This window comes from Chiloscyllium plagiosum, chromosome 1, assembly GCF_004010195.1.
Source record: "Chiloscyllium plagiosum isolate BGI_BamShark_2017 chromosome 1, ASM401019v2, whole genome shotgun sequence".
Lineage (NCBI taxonomy): Eukaryota > Metazoa > Chordata > Chondrichthyes > Orectolobiformes > Hemiscylliidae > Chiloscyllium > Chiloscyllium plagiosum.
Genome location: NC_057710.1, coordinates 86,873,974 through 86,896,836, shown reverse-complemented (window position 1 = coordinate 86,896,836; position 22,863 = coordinate 86,873,974). Strand labels below are relative to the sequence as shown.

General features: G+C 39.8%; 1 protein-coding gene across 1 annotated transcript in view; it reads left to right on the top strand.

Annotated features, from left to right (window-relative positions):
* Nucleotides 1-22,863, top strand: part of kita (KIT proto-oncogene, receptor tyrosine kinase a) — a 91,181-nt gene that overhangs the window by 32,574 nt on the left and 35,744 nt on the right. The window contains exons 5-13 of the mRNA XM_043690812.1: nucleotides 4,266-4,428; nucleotides 8,288-8,474; nucleotides 9,709-9,824; nucleotides 11,627-11,741; nucleotides 15,474-15,658; nucleotides 17,451-17,557; nucleotides 17,642-17,768; nucleotides 18,886-18,990; nucleotides 19,078-19,188. Of these exons, the coding sequence (XP_043546747.1) occupies nucleotides 4,266-4,428; nucleotides 8,288-8,474; nucleotides 9,709-9,824; nucleotides 11,627-11,741; nucleotides 15,474-15,658; nucleotides 17,451-17,557; nucleotides 17,642-17,768; nucleotides 18,886-18,990; nucleotides 19,078-19,188 (1,216 nt within the window). The remainder of the gene's footprint in view (nucleotides 1-4,265; nucleotides 4,429-8,287; nucleotides 8,475-9,708; nucleotides 9,825-11,626; nucleotides 11,742-15,473; nucleotides 15,659-17,450; nucleotides 17,558-17,641; nucleotides 17,769-18,885; nucleotides 18,991-19,077; nucleotides 19,189-22,863) is intronic.

The window sequence follows — 22,863 nt, the reverse complement described above, 5'->3', positions numbered from 1 at the left end:
GCAGAACCTGAGGTTTCTAATTCACAAACATTTCACAGGAAGCAACACTTTACAGATCTCAGATTCACACCCAGAACTGTAAATATGCAAGCATGTGGTTAGTGATGCAGAAGGAAGCCATTTTGTTTGGTATGGGTGAAATGGTAGTGCTATCCTGATGACTTACTGGCAGACTCCTACTCCCAATTTAGCATGCATACTTTGGTGATGCAATGTGCAGTTGGATAAGTTCACATACCTCTCAGTTCCTTAGGCATGATAGTGAACTCCTCAGGAAGCCTGCATGCTGCACTATGTGAGGCCATAACATGAGAAGTCATTGTGGTGAGGTGAGAGTGCAGGAGTTCCATTAATAAAATTACTTTACCTTTCTGACATTCTCCACAAGTTACTTGCTCACAGATCTTGGAGAAAGCCATCACTGGAGTCATTGCGGTCTTGGTATTACTCTAAAGACATCGTAATAGGAGATATTGATTGCAACTTTGTCAGCAAGAGCAGTGATTCCAGCAGCTACTGTGTGTCCGTCAGAAGTAGAGATGAAGATGCACCACGGACATGGAGGAGAATGATGAGACCCTAGGTCTACAGGCCCACACTGTCACAGTGTGGGTGCATATTAAGGATGTCCCAGGGCCATCACCAAATTGTGTCAGGTGCTGGAGAAGGACTTGCCCCAAAAGAACTGGATGCCAGTCCCAGTCCAGTGGCCAACGAGCTATTCAGAATTTGTATGCCAGTGCCTCGTTTCAAGGGGCAACAAAGGACCTGTGTCGCATCTCCCAATCCTTGACCCATGAATGCACCTGGAATTGTTACTGGTGCCATTTTATGCAAAATATGGCTGTTCCCATCCTTTTCCTGTGATGAGAAGAGTCAAGCAGTTCGGGCAATGGCATATTTTACCATTATTGCCTTCTCCCAGGTGTGGGGCACTAGCAGTAGCACTCACAGACTGGCTGCAGGCAGACAAGGGCTACCCACTCCAAATGAAATGTTTATGTAACCCTCAGAGTGACAAATATTGGAGATACAATGTTATTCGTGTTCCTACTAGGGCCATAATGGAACAAACCACAGTTCTCCTCAAAATGGGATTTTGGTCTCTGGTCAACTCCAGTGAGGTTTTGCAGTTTGGCCCAGAAAGGATGTGTTGTATCTATGCGTCAACCTGTGCCTTTCACTACTGGAGCTGACAAAGGGAAGATATTCAGGATGCAGATGAAACGGGAGAAGAAGAACAATTTTCTGAGGAGAAAGATGATGCTGAGGATCAGCATATTGACCAAGAGCATCATTCAAGACAGCATAACAGAGCAATGCATCATTGCACCTGAGAGGCTAGTGATAAACCATTGAAAGCTGTTTCGAGGATGAATAAGCTGGGTTTGAAAATTCTTTCATTCTCTAACATTCAATATGATCACAGCTGGTGATCATTAAACTCAATAGCCTGATCTTGTCCTCCCCCCACCCCACCCCCATGTCCCTTGATCTCTTTCACCACAACAGCTGTATTTATCTTCTTCTTGAAAACGCATAATGGTTTGGATTCAACAACTCTCTGTTGTCGTGAATTCCAGAGGCTCACCACCCTCTGGGTGAACGAAACTTCTCCTCATATCAGTTGCACTTTGGGTCCAGCCACCAAAAGGGTAACACCTTTGCTGCAGTCTTCAAGATTATGGTCAAGGATCCCTGGTGCCTGATGCTTGCTTGTAAGACATGAGCAATGCTCGAACATTACAACCTCTTTCATCTTTGAGATGTCTGAAGAGACTGCTCATCACTTAATGGGTGTGATCTAATTGGATTTGATGCTAATGATTATACAGCAACAGACATTTTAACAGTTTAAGTCAATGCATATTTACAGAAGTATAAGTTTATTTAACAGTAATGTTTCACAGTCCCACGTGTTGCCTTAAGTCAGTTTTCTTCTTCATCCGCATCCCACTATGTCTCAATGCTGTCCTGACTTCTGCAGCTAGTCAAGGGAACCAGTTCCATGGTAGTATTTATCATTTGGTGACTCTGGGCCTAGAGAATCAAAGCCTGGTGACAGACCCTGCCCAGATGTAAGCTCACTCTCATCAGCCACGGATTTTGGGATCACAGATGGAGGATGTGCAGGGATCAGGGACCTCTGAAGTCTGTATGTGGCAAGGGCTTCCAGGACAAGATGTCAATACATTTGCATGTTCTCTCGCATCAACCCGCTCTCTCCCAACCCCTCACCATCCCCGACAACCAGTCCTGGCCCTCTTGGCCCAGTTATGAACACAATGAGACAAAGAGCGGAATTGGATGGAAGGGCAGTTGATGCAGGAGTGGTTTCTGTGGTGCTCCACTGAATGAATGGGAAGCCCAGAGGGCAGGGAGGATTAGTTCTTTAGGAGGATGAGGAGAGTGCGAGCTGCTGAATTGTCAAGATGTGAGAGTTGTCACAGGCCTTGGAGTGAAGTGTATGCAATGTTAGTGCAAGAGTAAGTGGTGGTGTTTGAGGTTGAAATAGCAGAGGGAAGGTTTTGGCATTTACCCTTGTGGAGCTCAGAAATCATTAATTGTACTGCTGGAGATGCTCTTCATTTAGATACAGCACTACCTGAGCTACGAGATAAAGGATGGCTCTCCTCCCCATCATGTCACTCAGAGGTCCAGGTCTCTGTCCATTAAATGGGGAGCATATTTTCCTTTCCTTTAGGCCATGTATTGATTGTTGAGACTCAAATATCACAGTAGAAGGGCCAGTTTGCAGCTTCAAACGTTGTGTTTGGTTGGTTTTGAAATATGGTGCCAGAGATATGAAAGCTGGAAGGTCTTGTCAGTGGTGGACTCTTTTGCTTCTCTGACTGCATAATTCTTTCAGAATGGCATCCAAGGGGTTAATTGCAACATGAGTGAGGTGAAGGATGGAAACTTGCATGAAAAATCATTGCTATGAGTCTTGAACTGAAAATGGAAATGTTCTACTCAACAGCTTATTCAGACTGTAATCAAATTAATGTGGTCTAAAGTTACAATTAAATTTGCAATTGACCATGCTGCAGCATGAATGAATATAGGTGTACACATATATATTGTATATATGATATATTGTTAGCATGTATTATTAAGCTTGTGTTTGAAGAAAGTTAATGTCTTAAACTAACAAGATTATCTGGAATGCAGTGATTTATCACAATGTGTTTGGGAAAAGAAATTCTGCAAATGAGATTAGAGTGAAGAGTTGTGGTGCTGAGTTTAAGTGTAATTAGAGTCATTGAGATTTACAGCACGGAAGCAGACTCTTCAGTCCAATTCATCCATGCTGACCAGATATCCTATATAAATCTAATCCAATCTGCCAGCATTTGGCCCATATCCCTCTCAACCCTTCCTATTCATATATTTATCCAGATGCCTTTTAAATGTTGTAATCCATCTCTTCCTCTGACAGCTCATTCTATACATGCACCACCCTCTGCATGAAAAAATTGCCTCTTAGGTCTTTTTTAAATCTGTCCCCTCTTACCTTAAACCTATGCTGTCTAGTTTTGGACTCCCCACCCCAGGAAATGACCTTGTCTACTCATCTTATCCATGCCCCTTATGATTTTATAAACTTCTATAAGGTCACCCCTTAGCTTCTAACGCTCCAAGGAAAATAGTCCCAGCCTATTCAGCCTCTCCCTATAGCTCAACTCTTCAACACTGGCAACATCCTTGTAAATCTTTTCTGAACCCTTTCAAGTTTCATAACATTCTTCCTATTGGAGAGAGACCAGAATTGTGTGTAATATTCCAAAACTGGCCTAACCAATGTCCTGTACGGCTGGAACATGACCTCCCAACTCCTATACTCAATGCACTGATCAATAAAGGCAAGCATACCAAATGTCTTCTTTACTATCCTATCTGAATCCTATCTTCACTTTCAAGGAACTATGAACCTGCACTCCAAGGTCTCTTTGTTCAACAACAATCCCCAAGACCTTATCATTAAGTGTATAAGTCTTAAACTTTCCAAAATGCAGCACCACACATTTATTTAAATTAAGCTCCGTCTGCTACTCCTTGGCCAAATGGCCCATCTGATCAAGATTCCTTTGCACTCTGAGATAACCTTCCTCGCTGTCCACTTCACCTCCAATTTTGGTGTCATCTGTAAACTTACTAACCATACCTCCTATATTCGCATTCATATCATTTATATTAATACTGTTAATTTAGAAAACCATGGACTGCATCTAATAACATTATTCTTTCTTACATATTATTTCCAGGCAACTAAAGTGACAAAGTCTTCCAACAACTTTCCCAGCTACTATCAAACCATACAAACATTGAGAATTGATTCAGTGACAGTCAATGATACCGGACATTTCACTTGTTTTGCAAGAAATAGTTTTGGCTTGTCAAATGCTTCAGCGTTTCTGCAGGTTGTAGGTAAAATACTTGATTACAATTCAGCAAAAGCTCAATGATTATGAAATAATGTTATCTAAGTTCATATGGAAAGTTTTAAAAAGGTCAATGCAAAGTGATTCTTCTTTGTATCAATACAAATTATGTAAAGCAATTTGGGAATGAAATCACCCAAAGTCTACTTGACAGGTATTCTGTCCAGTTTTACAAGGAACAAAGATCATTATAGCACAGGAACAGGCCCTTCGGCCCTCCAATCCTGCGCCAATCCAGATCCTCTATCTAAATCTCCCACCTATTTTCTAAGGACCTGTATCCCTCTACTGCCTGCCCATTCATGTATCTGTCTGGATACATCTTAAATGTTGCTATCATGCCTGCCTCGACCACTCTGCTGGCAACATGTTCCAGGCTCCCACGACCATCTGCGTAAAGAACTTTCCATGCATAGTTCCCTTAAACTTTTCCCCTCTCATCTTGAACTTGTGACCCCTACTAATTGAGCTCCCCACTCAGGGAAAAAGCTTTTTGCTATCCACATTGTCTATACCTCTCATGATTTTACCTCTCAGTCAGGTCCTCCCTCAACCTCCATCTTTCTATTGAAAATAATCCTAATCTACTCAACCTCTCTTCATAGCTAGCATCCTGCATATCAGCCAACATCCTGGTGAACCTCCTCTACACCCTCTCCAAAGCATCCACATACTTTTGGTAATGTGGTGACCACGTATGCCTTCTTGATCACTCTATCGACCTGTGTTGCCACCTTCAGGGTACAATGGACCTGAACACCCAGATCTCTCTGTACGTCAATTTTTTTCCAGGGCTTTTCCATTTATTGTACGGTCCTGTCTTGAATTGGATCTTCCAAAATGCATCACCTCGCATTTGCCTGGATTGAACTCCATCTGCCATTCCTCTGTCCAACTCCCCAATCTATCTATATTCTACTGCATTCTCTGACAGTCCCCTTCACTATCTGTACTCCACCAATCTTAGTGTCATCTGCAAACTTGCTAATCAGACCACCTATACCTTCCTCCTGGATCTATACTAAATGTGAAGTCACAGACTAACTCTGAGTGACATAAAAGGTTCTATTTTGGAATAATTCATTCTTATTATGCGAGTGAATACAGTTTGGATATTATTGTGACTAATTAAGTTGAGTCTGTAGCACAGAAACATGCCATCTGGTCCAACTAGTCTGTGCCAGCATCTACGCTCCACAGTAGCTGCATCCTGCATTTATTAGAAGGCTAGATAGGCACATCCATTTAAGGAAAAGCTGGACAGGCAGATGATCAATGCATCAGTGTTAAATTTCTCTTCAGTGAAGCATTAAATCTGTGTTAATAATTTTTATAAACAATGAAGTGAAAAAAATATCAGCACATTAAATATTTGTGCAATGATATCACTTAAAATGATTTCTTATTAAGCTTGAAAGTGACTCACTTCTCCACGTTATACTGCACCTGTTACCTCAAAGAAGGGTTACACCTGAAACGTTGACATCTCCACTTCCTGATGCTGTCTGGCTTGCTGTGTTCTTCCAGCCTCCTGCTTGTCTAGGAGAAAGTGAGGACTGCAGATGCTGGAGATCAGAGTTGAAGAGTGTGGTGCTGGAAAAGCACAGCTGGTCAGACAGCATCCAAGGAACAGGAGAAACGACATTGCGGACATAAGCCCTTCATCAGGAATGAGGTTCATTCCTGATGAAGGGCTTCTGTCCAAAACATCGATTCTCCTGCTCCTCGGATGCTGCCTGACCAGTTGTCGTTTTGCAGCACCATACTCTTCAACACCTGCTTGTCTACCTTGGATTTCACCATCTGCAGTTTTTTTGTTGCTAACCTTATTTACCCCCATCTATATCTCTATAAAGCCTCATTGTGTTTCTCACAGTTTACATTCCCACCTGACATTTTACCATGAGCAAACCTGGATACATTACTCACTGTTTCCTTTTAGACATTAATATAGATTGTGAAGAGCTGAGGCCCCAGTTTACACAAAAATAATATATTAGTAAGGCTGGGTGATTAATTATCCAGAAGTTTGCACTGAAGCTAGAAAAGCCAGAGCTCAAATCCCACCATGGTAGCTGGGGAAATGTCAATGCAATTAATTAATGAAAACAATCTGGAATAAAATGCTAGTCTTATTAATAATGAGCATGAAACTACTGGATTGTCATAAAACTCACCCGGTTCACAATTCTTTCTGCAGAGGGAATGTGTTATCTCATCCAGGCTGGTCAAAATGTGACTCTGGATCCACAGCAAAGCTGTTGAGTCTTAACCGTCCTCTGAAATGGCATTGCAAACCCAATCGTTTATAGAAACATAGAGTCATACAGATTGTTTGGCCCAACTTGTCCATGCTGACCCTTCTTTCAAATCTCTTAAAAATAGCAACATACATGCTCTGGAACACACAGATTATGGAGATAACTTGCCAGCACCTTCTCCATTTCTATTCAGGTGGAGCAATACATGTCAGTCTGGCCAATGGCAATCACATCCCAAAAACAAATAGAAACAATTGATTATTGTGGCATCCTACTCATTCTAGCCTGCTAACCAAAAAATAGGTTATTTGTTTCTCCTGTCTGCTTCCTGCCCATTAAACAACCATCCAACAATATTCAGATATTACTCGCAACCCCATGAGTCATTGGGTATGACCATGGTGGCACGGTGGCACAGCGGTTAGCAGTGCTACCTCACGCACCAGAGACCTGGGTTCAATTCCCCCCTCAGGCAACTGTCTGCGTGGAGTTTGCACATTCTCCCCGTGTCTGTGTGATTTTCCTCCAGGTGCTCCGGTTTCCTCCCACAGTCCAAAGATGTGCAAGTCAGGTGAAGTGGCCATGCTAAATTGCCCATAGTGTAAGGTGCATTATGCAGGGGAATGGGTCTGGGTGGGTTGCTCTTCGAAGGGTCAGTGTGGACTTGTTGGGCCAAAGGGCCTGTTTCCACACTGTAGGGAATCTAATCTAATCTAATTATTTCTGTGAAAACTTGTTGAATGCCTTTTGGGAATCTGAATATACTACTTCTACTTGCTATCCTTTATCAACTCTGCTAGATCATCCTCCAGAAGTCTCTAATAAATTTGTCAAACACAATTTCTCTTTCCTAAAATTGTGTTGACTCTGAATACCTATGATTGTCTAAGTGCACGGCTAAGACTTGCTTAAAGATAGACTCCAGCAATAACTCATATCAGAATACGTTACAATAGTTCATGGTTTCTCTCTCCTTCCTTTTCAATTGCTTTATTATGTTAGCTCATTTCCAATCCACTGGTACATTCTAGAAGCTGAGGACTGATGGAGAGTTATTATCAGTGCATTCACTACCTTTACACAAGACCTTTGAAATCCTAGGATGTAGACCTTCAGGTCTTGGGAATTTCAGTCCTCAGCAATAATTGCTATTTAATGTAATATCAGTCCTCTGAACTTGAGAAAGTGGTTGTTCATTTCTTAAATTATGTGTTTTCTAATTCTGTTGCCAGTTTTGTGTTAGTGCTTTGCAAGTTCAGATGTTGTAAAGTTGCAAATAGGAATTAAAAGCTTAAAGATTCTGCTCCAAAAACTTATGCAGTGGATTGTTTACTGCAAAATTCCACCTTGACTCCTGATTTCCTATTGTACTGTCCCAGGATAACATGTCTCAGTTGAATTAGAGTGCAGTATAACTCACAAAGTTGAATAAAGCTAGAAAGTACTTGCATGTCGTTGCACCATCATACCCTTGCAATTTTAAAATATTGAATATCATAAGTGGAAGAAAACTTTAACAAATTGCTTACATTAACATGATTAGATGACTTTTTTCTCATTTTTATTTTATATATTTTCAACCAGCTGAAGGATTTATTAAGCTGTTACCTCCGGAGAGCACTGTGCTTCATGTTAACATTGGAAAAAACCTTGTGCTAAAAGTGGAGTTTGATGCCTATCCAGCTCCTGATCAGCAATACTGGATTCTCATGAATGAGACATTACTTAACACATCGGACCATTATATTAAATCTGCAGAAGTTGGAAACAGGTACCAAATGTGATTGCTCATGGGTAAGACTGGCATGCAATATTTGCATCGTGAGTGACAACAGTTTTCATTAGTTCATCAGTTGCTTTGTCATTAGGCTAGTGACAGTCACAGTTGGGTTATGATCCCAATCCAGGTTGAGAATCTGGAAATGACCATATTGGGATGTTACAAGCCCCATCAAATTAATGATGGCCAGCAACCCAATGAAGATGGAGGCTCAATAGGAATGCTACCAGCAATGTCTGGTCAGCAGCCCCAATGGAAGAGGTGGAAGCTGATTAAGCAGACAGGAGACTGTGTGGATACCTCAAAATGGAGGATTTTATTGAAAGATTGTAATATTTTAAGAAATCCCTCATGGAACCATGTCAGACCATCATTGTGGAGGTGCTATTCCTGACAAGATGGCCTGTAGCTGAAGCTTCAGTTGCTCACTCCAGACGTTATTATGCTGGGATGGTGGGAGAGGAAGAGTCGGTTACCACCACACCTCCACCCCAAGTTTACCACCATGATGCCACCTCAAAGATAGTTGATGGACTCCGGCCTCAGTAGAATTTGGTTCCACTTGTTAGTTGATTGAGAACTAGTGGACACAAATAGAAATTGTTTTGTAAAGGAAGCAAATGCGAGGTAAGTAAAACCTTTTTCACACAGTGAGCAGTTAGGTCCGGAATTAATTTGAATCAGATGATTATTTAAACAGAAACAATGTCCAGGGTGATGGGTAAAAGACAGGGAATTAACATTATGCTAAAATGCTCAGAAACCTTGTGCAGGTTCATTGGGTGGAATGGCCTCCTTCTGCACTGTAACAATTCTCTGAGGCAAAAGCAGGATATCAGTGGTAGTGACATCTCTCCTTCAATGACCTCCATAATGGAACTATTATCACTGTTTAGCACTGTTTTATTACTTTAACCATGGTGCATCTCTTGGCAAGATGCCATTATTGCTCAGTTTTTTGAGCATCAGGGAATCTCAGACAGCAATTTCCTGACTTCTTAAAAGTGCGTAAATGTATATGTGCAGTTAGCACAGGTTGTGCCTGATTCACTCTTGGTTAATACTGGGCCCTCACAATCTCAATGTTAATTTTACAGCAAAATTTGGCCCCAAAATTATATTGATATGATTAAAAGAAATGTATCTGCTGCAATCAATAGAAATATAATCTAGCTTCTAACTTTCTAACAGTCGGTATTCTATTATTTCCATATGTCATTCATAGATACTCCAGTGAACTTCATCTGGTTCGAGTGAAGGGAACAGAAGGTGGAATTTATACATTTTTTGTTTCGAATTCTGACTCCAACTCAACAGTTTCATTTGACGTCCACATCAGTAGTAAGTTGAAAAAATGCAGTATGTCGTGTAACAAATATTAGGAAGATATAGTTGGATCATTAAGTCTTCCATTCTAAACATTATTTCCTTCTTGCCATACGTTTTATTTATAGATTTATCTGTAAACTGCATCTGTAATCAATCAGACTCTAATCATGTCGTGATATTGTAAGAGGTAGTAGACACTTTTTATATTTTTTCCACTGACAGATGCTAATAGCCTGCATTATTGAACAAAAGCACTAACATCCAGTTCAATAAAGTTCTTTCACCTCTTCTCAGTTTGATATGCCACTATACCTTTCTGGTTATCTCCAATCAGTCTGAATTTATTTGAACTAAAATTGATTATTTTATATTACCCATTGTTCAATTCATGAAAAGGGAGAAATTGAACAATTCTCCTGTAATGTGTCTGATGGACTCTTATGATTATGGTTAGATAGAATGGGTCTGACAGATAAGCAATAGTGTCTTAGCTGATTGAAGGAATTCTGGTAAAATACCATCGCTGATGTGTTAAGCTATTTATTATATGGCTTTTTTTTCCTCTATTTTATCTTCTAAACTTTACTCAGTAATTCAATTACAAATAAATTCAATGATAGCGAAGAACTTTACATGACATTATTAACATTACTTCACAATCAAACACTGTAAATCTGAGTGATCATGGAGTGAATTCCATTGTTTAATTAGATAACATCATCTGTCACATTGTGTTTTCAAAATTATTTCCTCCAAGTGTTATAATTCCCATAGACATCAATGAAGTTTGAGGAAAAACTTGAATTGCTAGAGACTGAAAGCATACTTTCAGATAATTCCACCAGCATCCTTTCAAATGTTTTATACTTCCCCTTGTGACACAAAATATTTTAAATTTATCTTCTCATTTTGAACCTTCGAATGGCTGTTTACATAGCCCAAGAGAATGTCCTCTGATACACCTTCCTTCTGTGACAATGGCCAAAGATAAGAATTTTTGTCTATAAAGCTTTCAATTGTCCAGGTGTAACTTCATGTTTTAGTGAACCACAAGCTACCTTTAGGGAGTTATGGTGGCTCAGTGATTAGCTGCCTCACAGTGCCAGGGACCCGGGCTTGATTCTATTCTTGGGCAACTGTGTGGAGTTTGCACTTTCTCCTCATGTTTCCCTCCTATAGTCCAAAGGTGTGCAGGTTAGGTGTATTAGCCATGGGAAATCTAGTGTAACAGAGTTTGGGTGAGATAGTCTTTGTGCGGGCTTGGTGTAGACTTGATGGGCCAAATGGCATGCTTCTACACTGAAAGGATTCTATGATTCTCCTTGAAACCATTTCCTCTAGTTGGGTATCTATTTTCCACACCAGTGATTAAAAAAAGCCACAAAATAGTAAATTAATAATTTATCACACTGCTGTCCTTAGGCCCCACCACATCCAACTTGCACCTACATTCTTCCTTCTCCTTTTGTTTTATCCTAAGAATTGACATGACAGATTGCTCCCCGGTCCCATTGCACCTCATAATTTACTAGTGTTCCTCCATCTAAAAAATCTCTTGCATTCTTCTTTTATACGGTTAGCTAAAGTCCCCACATATTTCATCTTAATCCCCCCCGTTTATTAATTTTTCAGTTATCCTCTGCTGCTTTTTTAAAGGATTCGCATCCTCTGGCTTCACATTTCCTTTGTCAGCTATGGTTGCCTCGTCCTCCCTTTAGTATGTTGTACATCATGGTAGGGATATAAGAAGCAGCATTGACACGCATTGATACTTATTATCCATCAGTAATGTTCTTTATTTTGCTATGTTTCAGGCAAACCAGAGATAATTATTATTGAAGAATCCAAGCCAGGTAAAGTTCGATGTGTAGCTGTAGGGTTTCCAGAGCCAAAAATAAAGTGGCTTCACTGCCATGGATCACAGAAAAGGTAAGGAATGTGAGCTGTAATTTGTCTTATTTAAACGATTAAAAGGAATGTTCGTACCCCTTTGCATTTCTATTTGGAACAATAAGATTTGCAATAAAATTGTATTTGTAATGTCCAGTGGTCTGGTGATGTTATTATGTAACTATTCAGTGAGGTTTGTTTTGTATCTTGTATATCTGTATTGGTAATTATTTACACATGAGTTGAAAACTGCATTACCTGTTTTCCTGTTGACTTGAAATTTGGGATTGTAATGAAACAAATTACAGAAGGGGAAACCTGCTTAATTCAGCAAAATGATAATTTAAGTCTGTGATTGGAGTTGGGAAGGAGATATTGCAGTCTGAATGAGCCTATGATTTTATCACGCTGTCTGTTATGTCGATTCTGCTTTTGTTTGCAGTTATGCAACACCTTTAAGTGGGTGTGGTTATGTTTCTGTGCACATTTATAGAGGGGAATTGATGCAATGTAATATATATTATTTGCAGTTTGTTTTGTGGAAGTAACCAACTTAAAACATTGCACATGTTCTCCAACTGGTACTGCTACCAACTTCTCAAATCCCCAATTAATGAATCTACATAGTTTTCTGTTGCCAAATCCTTTTGGTGCTTTGATGATTATTTAAATGGGCATAAGGAGGGGAGAAGCATAATAAGAAACCTGTGGTGAAGAACTTTCCATTTACAAATGCATCAAACAGAATGTGGAACTCATGCTGACAGAAGGAGCTGGTAAATAGGAGAATGGGAGGCTTTCGATTGCAATTAATGCAACATTTGTTAGTCTCTAACTGGAGATCAGAGGGCATAGTCTGTCAGTTCTATAGGGTGTTTCAGGGTATCGAGAGGTTCATCATCAAGCAGCACTCAGATGGAAAAGGTGAGTAGTTGCATCCCAAGATGGAATGATTGAGGGCAGGGGAGAGGTGAAAAAAGCTTGGAAATTGGACACGGTGCATTTACAGTGTTTGTAGGATTAAAATCCTGAAGGCTAAACCAGCACAAATATTAATTTTAATGCCAGCGAAGAAGAGGGTCCGTGGAATATGGCAAAAGTATCCACAAAATTCCCAAGATTCAATTGCAAGCCTGTTGACCTCCTATCTGAGGTTAAACAATGCATTGCATGATTGGTTGTTGACTCGGGCATGACTGAACCAGCAGGCCATAAAGATCCATTTACCCATTGGAAATGAAGATTTATGAAGGCTGGACGCTCATCAAACAAGACCAAAATGATCCCAAAAAGATGTGGGCAAGTTTAGAAGACCAATTCAGAGTCACATTGAATTTCCATATTGATCAGCGAATGTTTAATTGTCAACAGACGAGGGAATCCATTGATCATTTTGTTAGTAAATGTAGAGAAAAGGTTGATTACTGCAATGTTTCAGAAATGAAACTGGTGGAGAGAGTTGCAAAATTGGTGATTGCATCCAGTCCAATATATACATTTCAAAAATGATCTGTTTGACAAACCCAAAAATTGAAACATTGATGAGTTACTTAAAGATATGCAAAAATATGACATGATTAGAATGGCTCAGTAATTCCATGTGCAGGATCCATCCTGGATACAACCTGGTTGTTTTATGAAAAAGAAACCACAGATTATGAATCAGCTGTAACGATGAGATCTTAAGATGGTAACCATCCATGGTATCAGTCAAATACCGCAAGACAGATTTGCATCAGAAGAAAGAACCACCCATACTTCAATTAGTTTCTGATGTTGCAATATTCCAACTGTTCTAGTATAGAATTGGCTGTCATGTGCGCTCTGAGTAGACCAACCAAACATTGCGAAACATGTGTAAGATGCAGACTTCTGTGTGTATGAAAGGGTTGCCCAGCATTTCATGATTTCTGCTAATTGTTTGGCTAAAAGGGTCACCAACAGTGTAGAAGGTTAAAGAAGCTATGAGAAGTCAAGCAAAGACTCAGGAGATCATAAACAGAACATATCTTTGAGTAACAACACTGACCATACTAGATTCCATAGCATGCCCACACTGGTCAAGAAATAAACAAGGCCAGATAAGATTAAGATGTAGTGAGATGCGATAAGCATACACTCTATGCTGTTGTTGTCACAGAAAACATAGATGCTATTAAGCAATCAGAAACATTTGCCATTGTTCAGATTATTTGGTGTCAGAATGTCAGGGAGCATTTGTTATTGGCAAAAATAGACACAAGAGGAAGTACCAAAGGAGAATTCTGCAAATAGTGTAACCACAGAAATACAAGACCCCAGCAAAATGGGCTAACCTGAAGATTTCTCCATATTACAGCTCAAAATAATTTCGTGTGCGATATCTGTAATGTTATAGTGTAAACGGAACCAGCCTTCCTGGTGTCAAAGATGTTTTATGAAATAGAAATCAATGATTGCAGATCAACTGTCATGGTGAAATCATCTCTGTGGTAACCATCCATGATTCGTCTGGTAAAATCTTTAATTCAAAAGTGCTGACAGATCAAATAAGTTCTATATGTTTCCTCAATGGATCTAAGGAAAATATTTCTAAACGCAGCCATTCTGTCAGCTGAAGAACTCATGTTTAGCAGACCAATTGAAACAAATCTAGCTTGGTTTTATTAAGCCTCTCAAATCCTTAATAAATGAACCTTTTTTTTGTGTTCACAAATGGTTTATGTGTGGTTGGTGCCTTGATGTTTATTCACTCAGCGTGCACGAGGAGAAGAAAGGCACAAGAAAGGAGATACTGCAGATTGCTCATCTATAAGCTCCCAGCTCCTTTCAGCCTTGACAATATCTTCAGACAGTGAGCTAACCAGGATAACAAATAGACAACGCTTTTATGCCAGTCCATCTTGCACCTCCACAATAACTTACACACATCTTTGAAAAATAAGTGTCAAAACATCAAGAATTTTAAATTTTAGCTATCAGATAAATTGATTGAACAACAGAGTTACCGCTTAGCAGCAGCAGAATCAAACTGGCCTACACTTCTTTTTTGGAATTTCAAATTGACTTACCAAGGCAACAATTCCCAATGTGAAAACTAACCAAACGGTAATGCGTTCAAATTACTGTCAACTAATTTTAAAAGTAGCTGAATGTGTGATATACTGAATTTATTTTTGATATGCTGTGGTTTCCCTTTCCAACCCAAAACGTTGATTTCTTCACCTCCTGATGCTGCCTGGCTTGCTTTGTTCTTGCGGCCTCCTGCTTGTTTACCTTGGATTCCAGCATCTGCAGTTTTATTTTATCCCTTTCCAACTGGCAGCATCAATGACAATTTAACTATCATATTTGTATTGTATTGTATTTGTATTGTGTTAGATTGTGGTCCTGATTTTTAAATGCAGGTAGCTTGCAAATTGCTTTGCCTGTAATTCAGTGCAGTTCTTTCATGAGAAATGCTGTGCAGAAAATACTTAAAGTCATTTTCACTATTTCTCCACAGTTTTCTGAGAATGTTCGGCTCAGATGATGAGTTCACGAGAGGCTGATATAAATTGTCATGAAATTGAAGGAATTATTCCTTAAGCTAAAATTAAACAACATTTCTTAATTTTAGAAGATTGTCTTTGAATATAGTTCCCAAGTCAAAGGTTGACATTTTTTGACACTGGAGGAATTAAGTGACTGGGAAAGTGTGGGAACAGGAGCTGAGGCAGAAGATTGACTATGAATGAATCAGCAGGATTGAAATGCCCACTTTTGCACCATCTGCTTATGTCCTTGTTACAGGTGCTTGGACTCAACCACAATAGTAACAGAGGAATTGCATCCAATAAACACAATAATGCGTCAGCCTCGCTTTGGAAGGATTGAAGTAGAAAGCACAATTAATACCAATGAACTGAACATCACAGTGGAATGCCAGTCAACCAACAGTGTTGGCGAGAGTCATGCAACCTATCAGATAAAAGGAGGTAATAATATTCTTCGTGGAAATACTTAGCAAAACCAAGTACTGTTGTGCATTTTTGCTAAAATACTGAGAAAATGTTCAAATATGCCATACCTTTAGCACAATGCAGTTTTCCAGATATCTGGAAAATGTCTAAACAATTTAATATTGTGCATTCCCCTCTATTTAAATAAACTGCTGTGTAGATCTCCTGATTTTCTTTCCATCCTTCCTTTTAACTTGTTGTTGCAGGTCAATATCAGGACCTGAGCTGTTGGATTTATTGCCCTTCTAAAGTATGTGAACATGTGATTAATGTGAACAGTTGTCTTTTCTGTTTAAATGAAGCCAGTTTGAGACAGCTAGACAGAGTGGTCACTCTGCCTACCTGATGAATGTACTGCCTGGTGAAGTATGGTGGAGGCAAGTTCAATTGAAGCATTCAAGAGGGCATTCTTTGGATGATTATTTAAATAGAAATAATGTGCAAGTGTATGGTGAAAAGATAGGGAAATGACATTAACCATAATGTTCGTTGGAGAGCAATATATAAGTATTTATAACTATTTATTGATATTGTGATGTTTTGCTTCTGATGGTCTCTTGATTAGTGCTGGTGTTCAAATTCTTGTCACTTGTTGAAATACCCCATCTTCTCACTTTTCACTCTCAATTAGGGCTATAGTTTATAGATTATGATTAATAGAATAAGTTGGCAGAGATTTGGAGCCGGATGTTTCTGTGGGTGTCAGCAAGCTGATGTCGGGTCCACATAGACTGCCCACCTATGGCATCAGCGCATCCCTTGCCACAACCCTCCAGATGATGGGCTCCTATTTGACTACCTCCGTGCTCACCATCTTATTAAGGTTCCTATTACTGCAAGCCCTATCAGGTGGCTAGCAGTGATGTCTGATGAGCTGTCCCAACAGGATGCTATAAATTGAAGAGGCCTGAAGTTGGTAAGGCCAATGAGTTAGAGGGAAACTCCCTTGGGGGAACTATTCGGCTGTGAGTCTCCCTGCACTCTCTTTTCTGTCTGTTGGAGAACGTAAACTTTACCTCTGACAGACCCTGGTCTAACATCACCATGCTGTCCCATTGGAGCCAGTGGTCTTGATGCACCATTGAGGGGGAGGGGGGGCTCTAATCACCTTGGGTTGGGGTTTGGCATTCTGCTGTGATGTCATTGAAATGCTGATGTTGGTGAAATCCCTGAATAAATTAAGCCTCATTGAAGTAATTGGTGTGCTGCCTCCAAAAAGCAAGCAGCTGAACTAGTTGCACCCGGGAAAAGCCCTTTGGAGATGTAACTGCAACAGACAGCATTCTGATGCGACTGCCATTTATTTTCCCAGAACTCCTATGCCTTCCACCAACCTCACCATGTTCAAGCCCAAATTAATAGTGCTGAGAAAATCCCCATCTTTAAATAACAAGACAATGAAAGGTTTTAAAATCTAATAAAATCCATTAGGCCAACGTACATGATTATTACTTCTGCTTTTGATTCCTAACTAGCATTACACAAACTTGCTTTCATATCAGCAGTTTCTGTTCCAGTTTTGCAATGATGCCTAAAAGTGAATAACCTAGCTTGACTATACCTGGACATTTGCTCAGGACTTGACAAGTGGCTGAGGTAGATTTTCAGCCTTGCACTTTGGTGATGTCTGTTTTCATGTACACAACCTTGAAGTGACAGTAGTCAAATAGTGTGTGGATGGTCTGGAACTAGCTAATGGAGGTTGTTTTCTCAGAACAGGCACTCATATTATGTGAGCGATCACGTCATTTTCCTTCTTTACTTACAGGAATGCCAAAGACACATCATCTCTTTACACCACTATTGACACTGTTTGCAGCAGCAGCAGGTGTACTCTGCATTATCTTAGTGATCCTGTTTTACAAGTATCAACAGGTAAAGTGCAGCAAAGTTTAATATTTCCAATATTTCACTGTACTTTATAAAAGTTGTCATTAATATGATCATAATTTTTGATAGAAACCTAGGTACCAAATTCAGTGGAAGGTCGTTGAGGGAATTCAAGGGAATAACTACACTTACATCGACCCGACACAATTACCGTACGATGATAAGTGGGAATTTCCCCGGGATAAGCTGCGGTTTGGTTAGTGGATACTTTGCTTGATTGACATAAATTGTTCTTGTATTAAAGCATTCAATTAAGCTGCATTTGATTAACAATGAACCCATTAAAACAATAGATCTTTCACAAAAAAGATGTTCAAAGAAATATTCTGCTATTCAGCTGAAATGGTGACTTGATCTTAGAAATGGATGTATCTGGAAAGCTCGGATTATTTACCAGAACTAGTCAAGTGAATGGGTTGTCAGGATTGTTTATAGGCCACAAGTAATCTGAGTTTGAGTTTGGAAAGATGTTTTTTCAGCAGACTGTGCACAGAAAGGCTGATCAGCAGACATTCTATAAGATTATTAAGGCAGAGCTGTTGGAGAATAGGTTTGGGGTGAGTAGACCAGAACATATTGTAGAAAGGGTTATTCACAGTGAGTGAGCATAAGGGTGAGGAGTTATCAGGGTAGCATGGGATCTCAATTCAGAGTTGGGAGAGACAAATATCAGCACAGTTAGAGATAGAATAATCAAGCAGCGTCAGCATAACTTTATGAAGATGAAACAATGGCTGACAATTGTATTATAATTGTTTGAGGACGCAACAAGCGAATTAGATAAAAGGAAAACAAATAGATACACTATATTCAGATTTCCAAAAGGCATTCAATAAGACATTGCTCATAAGACTATTTAATAGTATAGAACCCTTGGTTTTGGGGTGAGTAAATTAGCATGAATCCAGGATTAATTAACTAATAGGAGGGATTTGGGATAAGGGAGGCATTTTCAGGATGGCAACCCTTAACTAGTGGAGTGCCACAGGGATCAGTTCTGGGGCCACAATTATTTACAATATATATATTAATGACTTGCATAAAGGAAGTGAAAGTACTATCAAAACATTTTAAGATGGCACAAAAATAAATGGGAAGGCAAGGGTGATGATGACTCAAAGTGTCTACAGAGGGATATAAACAGGTTAAATGAGTTGGCAAAAACTTAGAGTATATTAAGAGTAAGAGGATTACCTCATCAGAAAAGATAAAATAACTGTCTTGTGAATAAAACAATCCCATGTTAAGAATCCATAACTTGATTATTCTGCACACGGATATTCATTTATGAAGAAAGTGCTTCCTGTTTCTAGGTAAAACACTTGGAGCTGGAGCCTTTGGGAAGGTTGTGGAGGCTTCTGTTTATGGATTGACAAAAGCTGATTCCATTATGACTGTTGCAGTAAAGATGCTTAAACGTAAGTATATGTGATAGACATTTTGTGCGGTCTGGAAATTGATGTGCCATAATTAGTGGAATGACAACTTCAAATCTGCTTTTGCAGCAAGTGCCCACTCAACGGAGAAGGAAGCTCTGATGTCAGAACTGAAAGTCTTGAGTCACCTAGGGCAACACATCAACATCGTCAACCTGCTGGGAGCATGCACTGTAGGAGGTCAGTCCATGTATTTTGTATAAGCCATTGCACACTTTACATCTGAAAACAAATTTACTTTTGGAGTAGTGAAATTGTCAGTGTGGTTCAGTGGTAACACTATTGCTTTCTGAGTTAGATGGTTGTTGATTCAAATTCCATGTCAGCACACATAGTCCAGCTGACATTCAAAAGCAGACTGACAAAATGCTACGTTATTGGTGGTGCTGTCTTTCTGATGTAATGTTAAACTGAAGCTGTATATGCACCAGCATACTCCCTCAGGAGAAAGTAAAAGATCCCATATATCCCATAGCTATTCAAAGCAGAACAGAGGAGTTGCCTTTTCTTCATATTGATTAATGCTTAGTCCTCAAAGAGTGTTACTAAATCAATTGATCTGGTCATTATTACATCGTTGCTGTTCATCGGAGTTACTGTGCTCAAATTGGCCATCATGTTCTTTACATTGTAATAGTAATTACACTTCAGCAGTTCTTCCATGGCAGCAAAGATCTTTGCGTTATTCTGAGTTTGTGGAAGGTACGATAAAAATACAGGATCTTACACTTTGCTATAATGCTCCCTCACGTAACAAAGGTTTATCAAGCTGAGTCTTGAAAATGTCAGTTGATACCATTTTAGGTGGAGAAAGGTCCAATTTCCATTGCACGTTTTGGAAATAAAAGCCTTTGTGATAAATTCTAGCTTGTAATTTTATTGTATTGATAGTATTTATTCTAGACCAGGTGATTTGGAGAGATTATTCATAATGTTGTTTTTTCTTAGTGAATAAGTCCTGAACTACACCAAAATTGGTCATATAGTAGACTGTGAAGAAAGTAACTTAAGAGCACTAAGGGATCTTGATCAATTGGCCCAATAGGCTGAGAAACAACAAATGGAGCTTAATTTCGATAAATGTGAGAGTGAGGGGAAGGGCAGTCTAATGATAGCTTAGCCAATCTAATTACAGGGATATGACTGATGGTGTTTGGGGAGGTGGGTGGTGGGTAATGCTTTGGGGATGAGGGTAAAGCAGATTGTGGCTAGTTAATGTAGTAGATTATGGGAAAATCCAATGACAGCTGGACAATCCACTGGATCTCAAAGGATAGGTTGTGTTTCTGTGAGAATCTGACAATGGCTGGGGGTGAGAGATTAGGGATGGGGGTGGGGGTCCAGCCATGGTGGGATGTGGTGCAGACAAATTGTGGGGGCAGACTTACTCGTGGTTTTGAGCTTTGACGAAGTCCTCCTGTTCCTTCGAGATCACACTCTGTGATGTAGAAACCTCCCCTGACCACCTCCTCTCAATTCCTGAATTTCCTGAGGCCTGGTCTAAAACAGAATGAGGCTACAATGAAGCCAAGCTGCCTCATTATAGCACAGAAGTGACCAATCCACTTCATGGGAGTGGATTGATCACCAGCCTCTCATGCTGCCTGCGTTAAAGTTGGGAATGGGCAGGTTCCGTTTCTGTTCCAGACATCTTGTAGTATAACTTATGATCCCTACCTATATTTTGGGTATTAATATTCAGCCCAAGCTCTCTAAGTGTTTAGATTAAAATTGTTTTTGAGAGAGTACCAGGGAAACCTTCAGTAAGTTTCATTTATTTTGATTCTGAGCTAGCATGTATTGACTGCCGATTTATACAATCAGTGTACCCTCATTGTGAATCATAAATCATAGTTCGTAGGTGTTAAATGTAAAAAGATCCATAGTGTTACAAACAGTAATAATCTGGCTTAGTTGCACCTTTTAACATATTTTAACTTGGAGGTTTATTAAGAAGACCTTAATAAGGGGAAGCGATGCTGAGTGGTATTTTCATTGGAATGGTAATCCAGAGATCCAGGTAATGTTCTAAGGATCTGCCAAATCCCACCTTGGCAGAATTCAATCAAACTGGAATTAGGCGTTTAATGATGACCATGAATCCATTGCTGATTTCTGAGGAGAAAAATGAACATGTGGTTCACTAATGTCCTTTAGGGAATGAAAATACCATCCTTACCTGGCCTGGCCTGCATATGAATCCAGATGCACAGCAATGTGTCTGGCTCTTAACAGCCTTCTGGGATGGGCAATAAATGCTGGCCTTGTCAGTGGTACCCTCAACCTGTGAATGAAGGAAAAAAATCTTAAGAGACACGCATCTTAATCTGCAGAATTATTCCAAAAATGACAAAAATTGTTTGAAACATAAAACTGACCTTGTTGATCCGCCAGGGACAGATAAAATGTGGGCTATGTTAACTGTAAGGCCCGCATGTTTTCTCCAATTTTATCAGTGAAAATGTTTTCGTAAACTGCACCCTACTCTTTAGCTGCTGTCTGAGCAATAGCATAATTCTGAATGATGGCAATGGGTATGAATAGATAGTGCTGTCTTTGGGTAATACCACTTCTGCTCCTATTTCATCCATCCTTTGTACGCTCACCCACTTATGTCTCAGAGGTATCATTATTGGAACCACTGCTTCTCCTTTTTAACTGAAAAAACCTTCAATGAGCAAACTACACTGCCAAAGTTTGGTTTGGCTGTGACCCTGGACTACTTGGTTAACATTTGGTGGTTTGCTGGATGTCACATCAAAAATCTTGCAATGGAGTTCTTTACTACATTGTACACATTAAATCAGTCTGTAGTGTAAGATATGTTTTATCAATTCTTACCTTTTCAGTCTATCTGTATCAGTCAGACCAGCCTTAAGATCAGTAAGGAAAATGAATATGTCTGCTCCAGCAAGACAGCATGCAGAGGTGCCCCATATTTCCCAGATGTGACTTTGAATTATTAACTGTGTTTGAAGTTTTCCAGAAGAATCAACCTGTCACAACAATTTCTGGAATTTCTTTTTTATGTGGCTTGTTTTTTATTCGTCTATGGGATGTGGGAGTGATTAGCTATGCTAGCATTTATTACCCATCCCTAATTATCCAGAGAGCAGCGAAGAATCAACCAAACAGTTGTGAGTCTTTAGGTAAGGATGGTAAACTCCTTCCCTTAAGGACATCAGCAAACCAAATGAGTCTTTACGACAATTGGTAATGTTTACATGGTTGTCAAAGGCTAGCTATTTATTAAATTAAATAAAATTGTTGTTTGATTGGAACCCACATCCCCAGAGATTTTTTTGATATGTGACACAACCCATAGAAATAGAGAAAGTGAGGGCTGCAGATGCTAGAGAGCCAGAGTCGAAAAGTGTGGCGCTGGAAAAGCACAGCAGGTCAGGCGGCATCTGAGCAGCAGGAGAAGACAACTGATGAAGGAATTATGCACAAAACGTGGTCTCTCCTGCTCTTTGGATGCTGCCTGACCTGCTGTGCTTTTCCAGTGCCACACTTTTTGACATAGAAATAGAGACTCAGCCTCTCTTTCTGATTCAGATATTGTTATAGAACATATAGAACACAGAACATTACAGCGCAGTACAGGCCCTTCGGCCCTCGATGTTGCGCCGCCCTGTCATACTAATCTGAAGCCCATCCCACCTACACTATTCCATGTACGTCCATATGCCTGTCCAATGACGACTTAAATGCACTTAAACTTGGCGAATCTACTACCGTTGCAAGCAAAGCATTCCATACCCTTACTACTCTCTGAGTAAAGAAACTACCTCTGACATCTGTCTTATACCTATCTCCCCTCACTTTAAAGTTGTGTCCCCTCGTGTTTGCCAT